At 53.9% G+C, this 18,026-nt stretch overlaps 1 protein-coding gene across 3 annotated transcripts in view; it reads right to left on the bottom strand.

Moving 5' to 3' along the window:
* The window catches only part of STK40 (serine/threonine kinase 40), a 40,598-nt gene that overhangs the window by 13,769 nt on the left and 8,803 nt on the right, over positions 1 to 18,026 (bottom strand). For 2 of the 3 annotated variants that reach the window (XM_060625801.3, XM_060625799.3), the window contains exons 2-6: positions 6,139 to 6,258; positions 4,317 to 4,402; positions 3,811 to 3,954; positions 1,154 to 1,381; positions 224 to 276 (exon numbers count right to left, since the gene is read on the bottom strand). In XM_060625801.3, coding sequence (XP_060481784.1) covers positions 224 to 276; positions 1,154 to 1,381; positions 3,811 to 3,954; positions 4,317 to 4,402; positions 6,139 to 6,250 — 623 coding nt within the window. In that variant the 5' untranslated portion in view covers positions 6,251 to 6,258. Of the gene's footprint in view, positions 1 to 223; positions 277 to 1,153; positions 1,382 to 3,810; positions 3,955 to 4,316; positions 4,403 to 6,138; positions 6,259 to 7,644; positions 7,847 to 18,026 lie in introns of those variants that run through there. The other variant, XM_060625798.3, reaches the window with a different exon arrangement.

Raw genomic sequence — 18,026 nt, 5'->3', positions numbered from 1 at the left:
GCCACCCAGGCGCCCCAGACTCCCCTTCTAAGCAAGCACCATATTCCCATGTGGGAAACGGCAGAGGAAGCAGACACTGCACCTCCCGCCCCCTGGGATTCCTGGGGGAAGTGGGCTGTTTTGAGCCAGAAACACGGGGGCACTGTAGGGCGCTGGCAAGCTGCAGCGTGTGGCCCGTGCCAACCCCAAGGTTACATCAAGAAAGAAGAAGAGAGAATCTTACCTTTTATTGAGCACCATGTTCCCAAGCTTCAGGTCTCTGTGCACAATGTTTTTCTGGAAAGCAACAGGCATGTGGTTTGTAATGCGAAGGTTAAGGCCATGGTTGGATCCAGCCTCTAAGATGTGGGCTCTCCAGGAGTTGGGGAAGGCAGGAAAAAGCTCTATGATGTGTCTCTTTAGGCTCATGACTTGATTTGTCAGCCACAGGCAGGTGAGGACCATCCTAAGGCTTCAACAACCGTGGGCAGGAATGGGGTGATAGGTGAACCCAGGCAGTCTCTGCCCCACCCGGGGCGGCTCCCCCAGCTCTCTCCCCTCTGGGCAGCAGCCAGTGGGGAAAACTACTCCTCTCTCCGCCTCCAGTAAATAGCCCGCTGGAAAACCAAACCACAGGCGCCTGCGTGGATCTGCGCTATGAGATGAACCCTCCGGTTCTGGCGAGCAAGCAGTGCAGGCTCAGCCTGCAGAAGCTGTGTGCCCGGGACAGGCCAGGCTCTCCTCACCTGGACCTCGGGGTGCCTGACACCCCAACCCTAGGAAAAGCTCAGAGACAGGCTGTGGCTGCCCGAGCGGGACCTCACAGTTGTCGCCTTCGCCGGGAGACCACAGGGCCGCCTCTTGGCGGCCGGGGAGTTGCTATGATGTGCTCCACCAGGCTGCCCGGGCAGCACGTCCCCAGGAACACGGGCTGAGGCCTGCAGCCCTGTGCCCCACTGGGCGCACAGGTCATCCGGCCGCTTTCTGCCTGGATGTTCTGGAAAGCGCACCCGGCCGGGAGGGAGGGGCAGCGGGGGGGACCAGAGCTGCTTTCGCTGAGCAGCAGCAACAAGGGTGGCCTTCTGCGGCAGGGGGACCTGGAGGCCTCTCGGTCACTGGGGCCCAGGACGTGCCGGGCAGAGGAGGCGGGACAGGCAGCGGGGCAGGTTGTCACCTGGTGCAGGGCCTCCACTACGCGCACCACGTCGTAGAAGATGACCACAGTCTCCCGCTCGCTGAGCCTCTTCTCCTTGATGACGTAGTGCTGCAGGTTGATCAGGTCGGCGGTCTTGTCGCTGAGGTCATGCGCACAGAGGCAGTCGAGGACGAGGCAGATGCGCTTCTTCATCTTCTTAACCATCCGGCTGGATTCTGTGTCCTCAACGATTTCACAGGTGCGGTCCTGGGGGGGCAAGGGGGCAGACCCGGGGGCTTGGCCACAGACCAGCAGGTTCAGGGCCAGGGGTTTGGGACTCTCCTCTGGAGCCAGATACACACGCGAGAGCCTAGAACAGGCTGCACGTGTGGGGTGGTGGAGGCCCGAGGCCTGGGTGGCCTGGACCAGCAGACCGTTCGGTAATGCCCAGCTTCCTGTGTGCCAGGGCCAAGCCCAGCCAGGGGCTGGGGTGAAAGCGGCTCAGGCTCAGGTTTCATGCTCTGATGTCAAAGCAAAGGGTCTGGATCGGGGCTGGGAATGTAATGCTAAAGGGAGCTCTGAGCCCAGGGTCCAGGCAGCAAACCCAGGGCCCTGGCACTCCTCCTTCCATGGCATATCCAGGGATTCCAGCCACGACCAAGGTCCGAGGCAGTGGAAGTCAGGTGTTCTGGACACCTGTCAGTTCCAAGACAACTGCTTTCGCATGGAAGCGGGACTCCTGGGCAGCCAGGTAACAGTGGGTAAGGTTGGGCTCAGGCCCCAGCTCCCCCTTGTCCCAGCTGTGGGACACGGGGCAGTGCACCTCACTTTTCCGTCTCTGGCGCCTCATCTGTCAAAGGGACCTAGCACCCTGCCCTCACAGGTTGTGGAGAGAGGAAGACAACCCATGCCTGCTATCAGGAAGTGGGTTCTGTAACCAACATGTGATAGCAAGTTCTGGGCCCATTTTCCTTGCTGAAAAGGTGCCTCTTTTTCTTTTTTCTTAAGATTTTATTTTTTATTATTTTCTAAAAAATCTTTAATGTTTATTTTCTTCTGAGAGAGAGAGAGACAGAGACAGAACATGAGAAGGGGGGAGGGGTAGAGAGAGAAGGAGCCACAGAATCCAAAGCAGGTTCCAGGCTCTGAGCTGTCAGCACAGAGCCCGACACAGGGCTCGAACCCACGAAATTGCAAGATCATGACTTGAGCTGAAGTCGGATGCCCAACTGACTGAGCCACCCAGGCACCCCTTAAGATTTTATTTTAAGTAATCTCTACACCCAGCATGGGGCGTGAACTTACAACCCCGAAATCAAGAGTTACATGCTCTACCAACTGAGCCAGCCAGGCACCCAACCTGAAAAGGTATTTAGTAAGACAGAAAACACGGGGACTTTCACTCTGTCAGCTTGGGGAGGCCCTCAGTGTCATCCCCAGCAGACTGACGCTTGCCTCCGGGGAACCCCTGGGGACTGAATATCCACATTTCTCCTTCCGAGCAGATCACACCTCTTGTTCACTTTTCCCCAGAGGCCCAGCAGTGTCTGGCACACAGATGACTCCAGAAATGGTTCTAATCACGCAGGTTCTATTATTCAAGATGACATAAAGCAGGGCCAAGCTTTGGAAGCTATCAGAGATGAAACACTAAAGAAACACAATCCCGCTCAGTTGGGTTTCATGCTCAAGGGAAGCACTCTGATTTTTCAGAGTCGTCTCTAATTGCGCATCTAATAATAAACACCTTAGTGTGTTTATGTATGGGAGTGGGGGGGGGGGGGGCATTTCCCCTTTATTTTATCCAGGAAATCAAGCTGACAAGAAAATACCAATGCTGAGCATGTACAGGGACAGCTCGGGCTGCACACACTCCCATTCACCTTCCCGACCTTACAAGGCGAGCGTCCATCGCTGCCTCCATCCTACAGATGAGAAAGGTGAGCCGTAGGTGGAAGTGACCTGCCTGAGGTCACGCAGCCGGCATTCAGGGCTGCCGGATCCAAAACCTCTGCGGCTCCCTGCCACCACACGGCCTGTCGAGGGCCAGGTGCCTCTAGCAAGAGTGGCCCTGGCCAGCGCGTCTAGCTGAGGGCTCTTCAGAAGCTGTGTGTGGGGCCTGGGCAGGAGGCCTCCTGGGCACCCTGAACCGGGCCTTCCTCATTTCCGGAGACACGATTTCGGTTCTGCCCCGAGGATGGCTCCTTTCAGGGCACAAGGACGAATTAGTACCTTCCCTGAGGGACCTGGCACATCTGAGCGCGAGGGCACAGGGACACTCGCTGAACTAACTGGAACGCCTGGGCAGCAAAAAAGGACCGTCGGCACCAGAAACAACTGGTTTCACCGCCCTCCCGCCCTGGCCTGGCCAGCTCTCCACACGACACACCCGGGAAGAGCCCGTGGGTCTGTAACGGACTCCGTGCTTTCCTCCCTTTTGGGAACAGCGGGTCTCCTTGGAGAGAACTGTGCACTCCTGCGAGGCTGTGGCCATCGTGGCCTGGACGCCCCAGCTAACGTGGCCGCAGCCTGGCCTCCCGCCCGCCCCACCCGGGAAGTCCTGGTGCGCCCGGCTGGCAGGGCTCCCAGGAGGCCGCGCGGGCGAGCTGCTCCAGCCACACAGGCGGCCCCCGCAGGCCAGCCGGGGAGGGGGTCGGGGGGAAGGGTGGGGACAGGCAGCCCCCTCTGCCACTCACCTGGAAGAGCCCGTGGTGGTGAACCACGCCATCCTGCGTGTGGAGGAGGGAAAGCAGAGAGTACTCGGTGTGTAACAGCATCTTGCCTTGCCTCTCCTCTTGGCTTTCTATTCCTTGGTCCCCCCTCTCCTCAAGGGTAAGGATCTTTAGGAAGGCACACACACAAAAAGACCAAAAAGCCAAAAAAGACCTTACTTTACAAAGCCGAGTGACAACGGGAGGAGCAGGGGGGCTCACGTTCCGCCATGCAACACCGCACACGCGCACTCACACGTGCACATACGACGTGCAAGGTTTTCCGTAGTGTGACGGCAGTGTGATTCCTGCTCTGGTGGAGCCCTTTGAATCGGGCCCGCTCAGAGCGAGACTGCGTGAACCCGACTGCCTCCCGGGAAGAAGCAGCTTGTTCGCAAGCGGTGTGGCTGTGAAGGTGGAGGAGGGGGGCGAGCAGGCTGGCAGGACGGCCCCGGGTCCCAGGCCTCCCCCACCCCCGGTGCTTCACTCACCTTCAGCTGATAAAAGTCATCTGTGCCATCCTTCCTCGCCAAACACTGCACGATGCTTGGCACCGGGGAGTTGCCCAGACGGGGACCTATGGCACACAGAGCCTCGGGCTTACTTTTCGAAGAAGCCCTGTCTCCCGTGGCACCACGCGGTCTTTCCGCTAGATCTCTTCTTTGGGAAGGTCATTTACATCCACTGATTTACCCCCCTTGTCTCCTGGGGGCCAGTTCTCACGGGCTCCCCTCCAGAAGTGGAGGATTTGATGTGCATCTGCCCGAGGCACACCTGGCTTTTACAGGCATGTTTCTCAAAAAGAGGGGTTTTCAGCAGTGGCTGTGTGCTGGAATCTCTGAGGAGCGTGTGTTTAAAAAAAAAGAGAGATCCCAGCTGCAACCTGGAGCCTCTGAATCAGCATCTCCCGGGTGAGAAACCAGAGCTTTGGCGAGTTCCCCTGGTAGTCTGAGGGAGCCGCCGGGCCCGTCAGAGCACCCGGTTTGGGGAACTTCTGTACTTCTGGAGATGTACACAGCTCCTTGTCCTTTGATGGCACCTCGCCTGAGCTTTCAGATCATACATAACTCAGACAATGTCACAGTGTCACTTAATGGCGCTTCACTGCTCTTAACATACAGCTGAAACTTCTTTTTTGGCTTCCAAGGTCTTGTACGATTTGGCTCCCGCCCACCTAACTGATTATGTTTCCCCACCCCACCACCATAGTCCAGCTACACTGTGCTCTTAGGTACTAACTTGTTAAGCCCTTTCCTGCCTCTGGGCCTTTGCATTTGCTGCTCCTTCTGTCCAGGATGCTTTCCTCTGCTTTTCACATGGCTGCATCCTTTTCACCCTCGGGTGTCAGCCCAAGTATCACTTCCTCATACAGAACCTTCCTTGTATACACCCCCTCTAAACCCGTCACTCTCACATCATCTTATTTTCTTCCTTCAAGGCCCTTACTGACCCAATGATGATCTTGTGCACGGTTTACTCTGTTTCTTTTTCCAACTAGAATATGAAGTTCTGGTGAGTGCAGTAACTTGCCTGTCTTGTTCACTGCTGCAGCCCTAGCAAATCGCCCAGGCCTGGCACATAGTAGGCACGGGGAACTATCTGATCAACGCCTGGGGCTGAACCGTCCTGTGCCCATAAGTCCAAGACAGCGCCCCAAAGCAAAACTCACACCCAGTCTCTGGCTGGTGGAAGAGTTGGCGTCCTCAGAACCCAGCTCACTCCTGCAACGCTGAGCCCAGCAACCCAGATTTGCTGGGCCTCCAACATCAGGCAGAAAGGCCCTGCTGCTACTCTGGACCACCGGGAACCCCCACTGGGAAGTTCCACAGGACTTCTGTGCCAATTTTATAAGACCTCTGGAGGGCTATACCAAATGCCTCGTGGAATTACTTGTGCCCTCCAAGAATGGTCCAAGAAGTGCCTTGGATGATGGACCTTGGGTTCAGATGCAGCTTGTGTGCCTCCCATGGTGGCATGGGGCGGGGGCACACGCGGGGATCCATGGGGGAAGAGACGGCTTAGCTCTCAGCCGCAGCAGACCTAAGGCTCATGAGGCTACGACAAAAATGACAGCTGTTGGTAAGACATGACCTAACGCTCTGGATCTTCCACAGGCACAAAGAGACTGCGTGTCGAGCAGGGAAGCTAGGGCCAGGCCGGGGTGGGTCAGGCCCTGCACTGTGGTGGGTGTGGCGCTTCACCCTGCACTGCTGCGCCTAGGCCTGCCGCCCCGCTCACCATGTCAGACTGCGCCTGCGCCCCCCGCCCCCCCTCCCCCCTGCAACCTGCCTCACCCAGTGGTCAGAGGCTTACCCAAGATGAATGGTCCAGCTCTCTTTGCATTATTTCCGGAAATGCCACCTCCTAGAGCCTTGGCCCTGGCCGACGTTTCCCCAGCTCCTCTGTCCGATGCTCTCCGCTTCATTCTCAGCTCTAGACAAGACACAGAGGAGCCCTTCTCACTGAGCAAGTCAGCGAGTTTCCTCACGCGAACTCAGCCTGCAAGTCTGACTTGGGGATGCGTCACACAGCTGCTGCTGCTGTTCCCGCTGCCGCCGCCACCTCCTCCCCCTCCCGGAGGAGCATCAAAGGTTCCCAGTGACAAAGAACCACAGCTCCTTTCCTTGGCATTAATCAGGGGCTCAAGGGGAATGTCCTTCCAGGCAGCATATACTGGCTACAGAGGTGGGCAGCCAGCCCATCTCAAAGGGGCCAATCAGATGCAGAGAGGACACTGGCTTTGTGTGGATGCAAACTGAGGTCCCCGAGAGACCACCACAGAGACAGAGAGGAGAGATGGCCTGGAAGTGGCTGTTCCCAAGGTGAAGTCTTCCCCCCAAATACCTGTAGCTAAATGGCCTGAGGTGCTGAATCCTGGGTCCCCCTGCATCCCCACTGGTCCAATCTCTGGGGTGTGGGATGGAGGGGGCCCCGGAGGACTCTCATGCCCACCAAGTGTGAGGATGGCTGCCCCGAGGATCTTCTCTCTCAAACTCCTCTGACTCTTAGGTCCTCTCTGATGGAGGAACACCCCAAAGTTGTCATGGGGGGGGGGGGTGTTACTTTTTCTTCTCTTTCTCCTATTTTCAAATTTTTCTTGAATGACTTTTAAGAAAAACATATATTGTGCATTTAAGAGCCAGTTAAAGGATGCACCTGGATGTGCCTGGAAATCCCTATCTCCTCCAGGGTTAGGAGGAAAGATGGACACAGGAGCCAGATTCTAAAAGATATTAACCTCTGGATGTGGATTTAAAAAGACAAGAGTTGCTCCTTCCAGCCGCCTATAGTTAACAGCTTGGGAAGGCAGTGTCCTAGACAGCGGCGGGGGGGCAAGGACACAGATGTACACGGAAGAATGGGCAGGGAGGGCAGAGGGTCACAGGGGTGCCTGGGGAAGGCCAGCTCCCCGGTCCTGAGGAGGGGCCCTTGGCCCTGAGGGAGCCCAGGGAAAACCCTGTGGAAGTGATACCGAAGTGGGCTGCGCAGGGGCCAAGGTCAGTCCAGGCAGGGGGACCTGGGTGAGCAAACCTACACAGGTAAGAAACGGCACGTAAGCAACCAACTCCAAGGAGTTTGTGTTGGTGGAGCGTATGGCCTGAAACAGGGGGTGGTGAGAAGTGACCCAGAGAGAGGGACAGGGGCCAGATCTAGGGGACCTGATGGCCAAGTTAGGAGTGTAGCCTTTATCCTTCCATAAAAGGCCTGGGGGACACCGAACCCCAACTTCTATAATTTTTTTCTTCATACAGAAGTTATTGGCATTCCCCGCAGAAATATTAGAAAACACAGATATGCAAAAATAAGATTAAAACGTACCCATAATCTCAGCACCCAGATGTAATCACCATTAACATTCAGGCAAACCATCCTGTATGTTTACGTGCGCACGCTTCTAGTTTTCGTTATTACAGGAATTTGGACCACACTGTGATACCGTTTTATAAGCTTCCTTTTCTCCCATCTAAAATACATTATGAGGGTGAATTTTATGGTAGGTGAAATATATCTCAATAAGGCTGTAAAAAAAAATTATGAACAACCTTACATGACAATATCCTGAAGCATCACTTGAAATATCTACCCGGTCTCCTTGGTAAGAATATATCATAGTTTATTGGTCCACACACCCATCAGGACATCTGGGGTTTTTTTCCCTATTTTTTTATTAATTGTTACACACATACAGCTTGACATACTTGTCTCTCTCCCTCAGGATTAATTCCAGGAAGGGGAACTTCAGGGTCAAATGGAGCACACGTTTCCAAAGATGCCTGACATACACTGCCAAGCTGCTCTCAGGGAGGCTGTCCCAATTTATACCACATTAGTGGTGTGGGCGAATAAGTCCCAGAACCTGCACTAGGACTGAATATAATTTTTAAGAACTGCCAATTAATGGGTAATAAAAAGAACATCATTGTTTAAATGCCTACCTAACTCCTCAATTATTCACGAGGTTGAACCTGTTTTACATACATACTGGTTGCATGCATTATTTCTTCCATGAATCAGTTCATATTCTTTTTCCATTTTTCACTGGGTTGAGTGTATTAGTCTTATTGAGTTTTAGAAACTCTTTATATATTAAGGCTATAGCTGACATATGATGTAGTTTTTCTTAATGTTTTAACATTTTGCTAATTTAAAAAACGGTGACATGCTTATGTAGTCAAACAGCTCTCTTTTCCTTTAGTTTGTTTGTCTGTTATTCCTGGAAGGCCACCCCTAATCTGAGAACAGGTGCAAATTCACCAGTTAGCTTAAATCTTCACGTGCCGCCGTTCTGGCCCTTATTCTAAACCCTGAGAGCCTGAATCCAGCAGTGAAATGGAATTCAGGAGAGATGGCCTGGCACACCTCTAGTCCAATCTACCAGGCTTGCCTCTCATCAAGCCCCTATTTGTTTTCAGAGCTATGCCACTGAGGCGCAGACCCATGACTCCATTCTGAGAGTAACTAGGACCATGTAACTCAGTAGGCCTTGATAGCTCCCAGGTGGAGCAGAAGCCACAGTTAGGCTTGGCCATGATTTCTGCCAAAGAGGCCTATGCCGGACGCAGATTCAAGATCATTCCTACGAGAAGAATGAAACTGCTTCGAGAAAAATCTTAAAAAGCTGGACAGTAATGTGTCTGGAACAGTGTTCTTGCCCTTTGCCTGGTTGACTTCTCTGCATCCTTCTCAATTTAAATATCACCTCCTCAGAGAAGCCTTCCCTGATATTTCCACCGCCACTGGGTCCCAGCACTCTATCGTGGAATTTTTGTTCACAGCATTTTCCGTATTTTGTGATTATGTATTTATTTGCGTGTTTATATGCTTAATGTCTTCTCCCCACCACTAGAGTAAAAATTCCACAAGGAAAAAAAATATGTGTGTGTATATGAAACCACTCTACCCCCATATATATAATATAGTGAGGGGTACATATATATACCCCCATATATATAATACAGTGAAGGGTACAATGGTTTTACATATATATATATATATATATATATATATATATATATATATATATATATATACACACATTGGTACATATATATTGGTGGTGGTTCTTGCTGGGTCAGCAGCCCTGCGCTGGAGCTGCCCCTGCCCTGGGAGATGAGCTGGTTTCGCTCCCATTCCGATCATCTTTGCCATCTTCCCTGGAACACTAAGCCCCCTCTCTCCTCCTGGTTCCCTGGAGAGCACCGTGGAGCCTCCATCGTATCTGTGTAGACACTGCCTGGACGCCTCCACACGGGCCTGGTCTAGACAACAGTTTGTGGGGAGCAGCTGCAGCACAGACAATGAGTGGGCTCAGCCTGACCCCACCCACCCCACTCAGGATTCAGCTCAAGCAAATGGCTTGGGAACTGCTCCAAAATGTGGGCTGACAGAAGGATGGAAGCAGACGGGCAGGGAGAGGGAAAAGATGCTGGCAGGGGAAGCGGTGGCAGGGCTGTTTCCCTTCCTGAACATCCATTCCTGCCACCAGGGCTGGGGGAGCAAAGAAACAGTGTGAAGAGGCAGGCCTGGAAAATGGGGAGCCGCTAACAGGCTCACTGGAGGGGTGAGCAAAGACAACCCCCCTGGGGATAGACCCTCCTGTCCCCCGCACCCCCACTGATGTACAGGGAGGATGTGCCTCACCCAAAAATCATCCTGACGGGCTCTCTTCCAGAGACACACCTGCAAATGGTCCACAAACGCTCCCGTGGGGAAGGCTGCTTTGAGGGATCCTGGTTTCACAGTGAGATCTGTGAAGTGAAAGGTCTGGCTACCCTGGTCTAGAAGGACTTGGGGCCAGGCCCCTCCAGAGACATTAGTCCTCAGGCTGGGGTGAAGGACCCTGGCCCAGTCTGGCTAAGGGGCAGCCATTTGCCTGGTATTTCCTGGGCCTACTGCTCAGCTCCCTGGTAACTCAGCAGTCCTGGCTTAGAAGTCTCCCGAGCTTTTGATCTGTCAACTATTCCATGCACTACCCTCCCAAGTTAGCACCGGTTCCCTTAGAACCTGCACTCACCAGGAGGCTCAGTGAGGCAACAATGGGGGTGAAGGGAGGAGGCTAGGAGGCAGGCACTGAAAGAGAACCAGATTGGTACCCCCCATCTGCAAGCTGTGGGCCTCAATCCTAAGAGCTGGGGGTTCACTTGCTTGGGCCAGCATTGGAGGGCCAAAGCTCTGTGACAGCCACCATGGCATGCCCAAAGGAGGGGGATGCCTGCCCTATCCTGTCTATTTGGGGCTAAGGTCATTTCACTCTAAAGCTGTTGGGTGATGTCAGCCCAGCTCTCCCAGAAGGCAACAATGGCTGGGCCACTAGCAACACATAAGATTCTAAGGCCCGTGGTGCCAAATCCAGTGTGACAGTACACAGGACAGCTGGGCGGGGTAGGGCCAGGCAGGGCACTGTATGGCAGGGCATGGTTCAACATGGTGGATATACCTACTATCAACCCCAAAAGGAGGTGGGTTGCAAAGAGAGATGGTGCTGAGGCCTCCCCAGCTCGGTCTTTCCTCAGTTCCACCTACCAGGAAGCAGTTGAAGCCTGGCCGAACCAAGGAGGGGCCCATCACTCACACCCAGAATCACCCCCTCCACTCAGGTATGCAGACGCCCCATGCAGCGGACATTCACACGTGCACAGAGCCAGGGGGAGCATCCCATCCCCCCTGCAAGCATGAGAGGCAGTGATGGAGCCTGCCCACTGTGCAGAAAGTTCTGCACTCTACCTTGTCCTGGGCTTCCTGCTGCAACTTCTGGGTTCCTGGAGAGATGGGTAACCCTGCACGCCAAACCAGTCAAGGCAGAGTGCAAGGGCAGTCCCCGCAAGGAGCAGGCAACAGACCCGGGCCCGGTGCACTGCTTGCTGTGCGTGTGTGTGTGTGTGTGTGTGTGTGTGTATGACAACAATGGCAGCTGGTAGCCACAGTTTGTTAGCAGCTTCCAATGCCTGCTAGGAGCCAAAGGACTGTGTCTACACTCTAGGGTCAGGCTGAGCCGATGGTGTCGAGATTCAAGCTGTCCCTGTCAGCAGCCCCTACGCCCATTCCCACGTTTCCTGGCATTGTCAAAACAAAACGAACCAAACAAACAAATCAAAAAATTCCCTGAGTTGGGCAGACTTCTGTCTTCTGGACTTTACCTCTGGCTGTGTCTACTGAAGGCAGGGACCCGCACCTCTGGTCAGCCCACCTGGCACTTAAAAGTGAGGGCAGGGCTCCCACCCATCCCTGGCCTCAATCCTGTTTGCTACACATGTGTCAAGGGTCTGTGTGCCTAGACCCACATCAGCCCTGGAGGGAGGGAAAAGAGTCTCGGTTGACGGGACACTAAGGCGGCACAATAACATGGTTAGAGCAACGTGTGTTAGTCTTTTTTCACAGCACGACACAGAACCATTTGTATGACACTTGGGGGTGAAAGAACAGGGGACCCCAGCTGTCCTATGCCTGGCCCGGTCACCCTTCGGCTGAAGGGAACACCATCTTGATCCCCATAACCCACACTGGCTGGGGACCTCAGACTCGGCGCAAGCGTTTAGGAGTAAGTCCAATCCGGTGTAAACCCCAGCACCATCACTTGATAGTGATAAGATCTTGGACAAGTTACATATTCAGCATCTACAAAATACAGAGCACAACACCTACCTTAGGAAGTTGGTCTAAGGATTAAGTAAGATAAGCCACGCAAAAGTACCTACTGGCATACTGTAAGCATTTGGTAACCTGTGCTATTATTAGCTTCAACACAGTAGCTTTGTATCTCTCCTGCCCAAACCGAAAGGGATTGTTACTAAACGGGCACTGAATGGGTGTGTGTGGTGGGGGAAGAAGGCAGAAGAGGGTACCCAGAGTGAAGGCTTAAAAGACCTTGAACCTGCCATTGGGCTGTTGGCCTAGCACTGAAGGCCAGGGGAGTCTGATGTCCAGCCCGAATGACACACTCAGCTCAGCGCGGGGAGCGGAGGAGGCCCAGGGGGCTAGCCGAGCTGCTGAGGAGGGGCGGGGTGCCAGGCAATAGGAGGGCAGAGGCAGACAGCACCTCATGCTCTTGTCTTGTTCTGTTCACGGGCCTAGAGGGAAGCAGAGGCTGGAACACCAGCTGGCAATTATCAACTCGGGGCACAGTAAGGGACTGTCCAGGATGATAAAGCCGCCCCACATGGATCCTCTGTCATGATCCAGTGGAGGGGTGGGGAGGAGTCTGGAATTGAGACCTAGTGCCTCTAGTCCAAGACGTGCATTTGTCAGAATGACTGAATTCTATAATTAAAAGATCTGTGAGACTCATTGTGTGTAAATATACCTCAATTAAAAAAAAAAAAAAAGCAAGCTGCAACCTTAACCAAATGGCCAAAGGTAATATCAGCAACCAGAACTGACATCGTATAACTCCTGATAAAATCACAACTTACATTATTATCATTTTGCCCCAAATGTGTAACCGGAATGTGGTCATGAGACAAACCCAAATTGAGGGACATTCAACAGAACAGGCCTGTGTGCTTTAAAAACATCAATGACTGATAGTTAGAGGAAGAATGAGGGACCAGTCTGGATTAATGGAGACTAGAGACAAGTAAATGCAGTGTGTGATCCTGGGCAGGGGGGTGGTCTAAAGGATATGACTAGGTAACTGACAAAATCTAAATATGGACTGTATCAATGTCAATTTCCCTGAATTTGAAAATTGCTCTGTGGTTACACGGAAGAATGCCCTTGCTCTGAGGTGACAGATGCTGAAGGGTTTGGGGGCGAAGGGTCACAATGCCTGCAATTTACTCTGAGGTCAGAGACCGGAGAAAGTGCAAGCCACTGGACGGAATAGTTCCTAAGGCCCTGGAGGAATCTGTTGTCCAGATTCACAAAGGGACTCCTTGTGCCCACAGTGGCAGGATGCGGGATCTCACCCTTGTTGGGCAGAGCCAGGCTGGCATGAACAGGAGTTCAGTCTTGAACGACCCTCTTCCACCCCTGCAAACGCTGTGCTACAGGGGAAAAGGAGGCTTTTGTGCAATCTCTAGGTCTGCCACCTGGTGGCGTCTTTCTGCAGCACACTTTCATCAAAGGGTTACTGCATCAGGTGCACCAAGCAGGGGGAACCTCTCTTGCGGCTGATCAGGGAGGATGCAGGAAGGACTCTGGGAGAAGTCCCCACTTCAGCTACCTGTGTAAATGGGGCTCAGACTAACAGATTCTAGCACCTTGCACGTTCTCCTCTGCTCCGGGACCTGGGCCTGCAGGGTTTCTGTCTTCGTGGCGGGGGTCTTCCGATGCCCTTCTGGTCTCAGGAATAAACCCTAACTCCTCAGACCCAGGCGAGCTCTCCGGCTGCACTGCGTTAGTAGGTCCCCAAGATCCACCCACACCAAATGACTCACAATTCCCTGAGTGTGCCATGAACACCCTCACCCTGCCCTCTTCTCCCTCCGTCCTCACTCTGAGTCCTTTCCTCCTGCAGCTCCCAGAGCACTGAGCAGACCTCTGTCCCCTCCCACTGTCCTGAAACCATGGTGTATCTGACTTCCACCACCCCTGAGGGAGCAAGTCCAATTTACCGCTGCTTCCCTGCACCCTGCCCGGGGCCTGGCACACTGCTGAATGAGAAAATGGACTGCGGAACTGTTTGTTACGTGCCCAGAGTACATTAAGGACCATATTGGGGCAGGGGACAGGGATGACCCAACTGGACGCCAGGTGTACGGATGGATGGTCCACCAGCTCATGGCAGGAGACAGAATCCAGGGTCAGGGAGACAAGGGGTCACAGCTGCACGTAAGTGGGCTGCAAGATGCTGGGAACCATTTGTCCAGGCAGAGCCCCATGTCAGAAATGCCTGGATGCCTGGGGCAGGGAGGGTTCTGGGCGGGCTGATCCTCGGGGGTTGTGCTTAGACAGTGTTTGCTGCCAGAAAGCAGACCCCACAGAGGAGTGACTTATTCACAGCACGTGCCTGAGGCTTGCGCCCGACCCCTCACTGGCAAAGGGACAGACTAGCCCCCTTTTGGCTGAATCCAGTGAAAAGACCTGCTTTCCTGCAGCAAGATGCGGGGCATGTGAATGATAGTTCGGCCTGCCCCTACACACCAGTGACAGGTCCTCTGGGTCCCTCTACTCTAGGCTCATGGTGTGAAGGTCCTTCTGCTGGTCAGAAAAATTCCTAGCACTCTTGCTATCCCCAGAAAAGGGCAGTTCTGGCTCAACTCTGCATTTTATGTGACTATACCTGGAAAGAAATACCAAGGCTTGGGGTGAGCAGTGTGAAATCTGAACACATGACCCAACTAAGACCTGTAGATCTGCTTTATAGACCAGACACCCCCACACTAGAGGTCTGCCAATTCCCTCGAAAATTCTCCAGGCTCATTCCTGGATGGTGAATTTCGGACTCGGAGCCCACATGGGAGGCCCACACCCTCACATGAACTCTCAGGGCAACTAACTTTTGCACAGAGCTCTATAGCTTACAAAGCGCTTTCCCGTACATGACTGTAACTGATCCCTCCCACCTCTCCTCAAACACAACTTTTTCTAGAAAAAGAAATTGAGACTCAGAGATACTGAGACCTGCCTGAAGTTACCCGGCTGGTTGTTGAAAGAGATGGGATGTGAACACGGGTTTCCCAACTCTGAATCCCATATTGCTTGTACTTGACCACACTGCTTCCTTGACTGCTCCTTCCCTACCTGATGATGGCTATGGTCCTAGGAGTGCCAACCAGAGAGAGGGGGGTACCCTCTGGATTTCCTCATAAGCAGTCATTCTCCTGGAATCAGGGAGCTGCCAGCCAGAAAGCTGCAGGTGAGCAGGGAGAGAGGGGCCGTGCTTGTCCCTGGATAAGGAGGTGTTTCTGGCCCCCGAACAGGTCTCTCTGGAGAGAGGGGCCAAGTCGAGGTGGGGTTACTGAGATATCCTCCCAACAGCCAACCAGGCGGTGTCCCCCAGCCCTCTGTGACCCAAGCATTCTGGAAGCCACCCCCACTGCACCCCAATACTCACATGCAGGTGCTGCTACCAGGGCTCCCAACTTCCTGACAGACCCACTTTCCATCCACAAAATCAACTCAGGAAACCAGAGGAATTCACAGCCCATAGAACTAAGTGTTTCGAAGCATAGACCAGGGACCCAAATGCCAGGTGGGAGGGCAAGATGGATTTTGAGGTCAGATAGGTCTGGGTTCAAATTCCAGCTTCCATCACTTACTTGCTTTGTTTCCCTGAACTAGTCACCTGCCTTCTGTGAGAGTCATCTACCCTCTCTGGGCCTCAGTTTCCTCATCTGTAAAAGAGGAAACACTAAAGGGCCAGATGCGATGCTGTGGCTGGCTGTGTCATGAGGTCTTTGCTGGGGAAGGTGAGGGGTCCCTGCTCTAAGTGGAGGTAACCTCCCTGGCGACAAGCCTCTCTGGGTGCAATCCTTTTTGAACTATCACTTAATGGGTACCTACTGCCTGCCAGGAACCATTCTAGTGTCTTCCTAGATTTTCTTTCCTTCTCACAACTTGATGAAGTAAAGATTTCCCCCTTCTACTGCTGACCAGCCAAAGCCTAGAGGCCCTGGCCAGCTTACCGGGCCCAGAGGAGGCTGCCTGAGACCTGTTCTCTTCTACTCCTGCTAGCTAGAGTGAACGGGGGCTTTGTGGTCAGCTTTTCCTTTGAGTTTTAATGGCAGCCACCCCGAAGTAGGCATGAACCCTCTCCCTGGGAGTCTGAAGGCTATAAGGAACCTCTCCAGGAACCCACTGGAAGCCATTTGCTTCAGAGCTCAGGATGGAGCTGGGGGATGGGGAGGAGGATTAGTAATCCCTTGGCTTCAGCCAGGACTCCCTGATGACAAAGATTCATGCATGCGCTGTCATCTTCGCTGTTCCAAAACAGTGTGATGATTTTGCTCATTTTGAAAATGCAGGATATGTACAGCTCCAATTTGTCAAGGATACACAACATCACACCATTCCCTAAACGCCATTGCTTTCCTGCCTCGGGGGTACCGAGTGAGCTGGCGGCTTCTAACCAGAGCTTGCTCTCACTGCCCGGGGTGAACCCCGCCCCCTGAAGCCCGGTCTGCTGGTCTGCTGGTGTGCTCGCAGGCGCAGGAGTGTGGGAGAGTACCTACCTGCAGCAGCCAGGGAGGAAGTGACTCAGCCCAGTGGGAAGTGGGAGGGGCGGTCAGAAAGAGGGCCCTGTGCCCAGCCTGCTCCCCCTCAGCACATCCGCACCAGACCCATCCTCTGTCGCCGCCTTTCCCCAGCAGGACTACAGTGTGACCAGCGCAGCAGTCCTGGGGGCCAGCGGGGGCCCAAAGACCCCACTGCTCACAGAGAGCCCAGTGTCTGCAGCTCGGAGGTCCAGCTCTGGTCTCCTGTAGGAGGCCAGATTCACATACAAGGAGATTACGTAATCAGTGATGTCCCTCTTCACCCCGCTGCCCTGAGGAAGTCCCCACTGGGCTTCTCCGTGGCCTCCATGACGGCTGGGCGGGGAAGACTGGAGGCGAAAGGCCTCTGGCCAGGAGGATGTGTTCCAGAGTGATTCAGGGAGGAAAGGCTCCAGGGCTGTGCACACACAGGTGGACCCGTGGGCCCCTCTGGGGCAAAGACAAATAAATGGAAGAGAGACCAGTCTCTGCAGATGGGGCAAAGGGCTTCACCAGCGGTCACTCTGAGCGCCACCAGAGCAGAATCCAGGGCAGCAATATCAGTTCTGCCACGAGCACACCCCTCCCAAGGGCCTCCGGAAGCAGCTGATGTGACAACAAATAATCCGTCACTGTGTGTGGGTGTCAGAGGAGGAAGGGACAGACTTAATAGCTCTTTCTCAGGCCGTGCTGCTCTGGTATCTCCCATCCAGAGAAGGAGCCTGGGGAAGCAGCCAAGCACGCTGGCTCGGGAGGCATTCCTGGTGGCCCCTTGGCTCTGTGGGGGGCCTTCTGCCTTGCGCAGTGATGGCAGACCAAGTCCCTGACAGCTCTCCCCTTTCATGCCAGCCTGCCCTGCTCCTGAGGGGACCCATCCTCAGCTCAAACCATCAGTTCCTGCCTTGTGCAGTGACTCAGCCGGGGAACAACGCCTGCCACGGGGTCCCACATGGAGTTCAGGTTCTTGCCACCCACAGTGGCCCCAATCACGCGGGGAGAAAACAGCAAGTGACTGCAGGAAGGCTGGCTGAGTCTGAGAACCACCCTCTGTGTCCACTGTGCAACCTGAATATGGGCTTCTGTGCTCCACGGTCCCCTCACCTACAGGAGGGGGATGGTGCTGCCCCCGCACAGGGTTCCCTGAGGACTGCCGGGAGCCAGCGTGTGGGAGGCACTAGACAAATGTTAAGTTTCCTTCCTTCCACCCCAGATTTCCAGAGCGACAGACGGGAAAGCCCAGGCCAGGCCCAGGTACACGTGATTCTCTCTCTTTATACTGTTTTTAACAGCAAAAATCACTACCATCATGCTGTAAGAAAGGCAATTTGGACTGAGGTCAGCAAACTACTTCTCCGTAACTGCCTCTATCAGCAATTAAATTCAGGGGCAATCCGGGTGGCTCAGTTAAGCGTCCGACTCTGGATTTTGGCTCAGGTCATGATCTCACGGTTTGTGAGTTCGAGCCCGGCGTTGGGGCACTGTTAGTGAGGAGTCTGCTTGGGATTCCTCTCTCTCCCTCTCTCTCTGCCCCACCCCTACTCACACTGTTTCTCAAAATAAAGAAATAAA

Source organism: Panthera onca, chromosome C1 (assembly GCF_046562875.1).
Source record: "Panthera onca isolate mPanOnc1 chromosome C1, mPanOnc1 haplotype 2, whole genome shotgun sequence".
NCBI classification, from domain to species: domain Eukaryota; kingdom Metazoa; phylum Chordata; class Mammalia; order Carnivora; family Felidae; genus Panthera; species Panthera onca.
The sequence above is the reverse complement of the archived record's forward strand: the minus strand, read 5'-3'. Positions and strand labels throughout refer to the sequence as shown.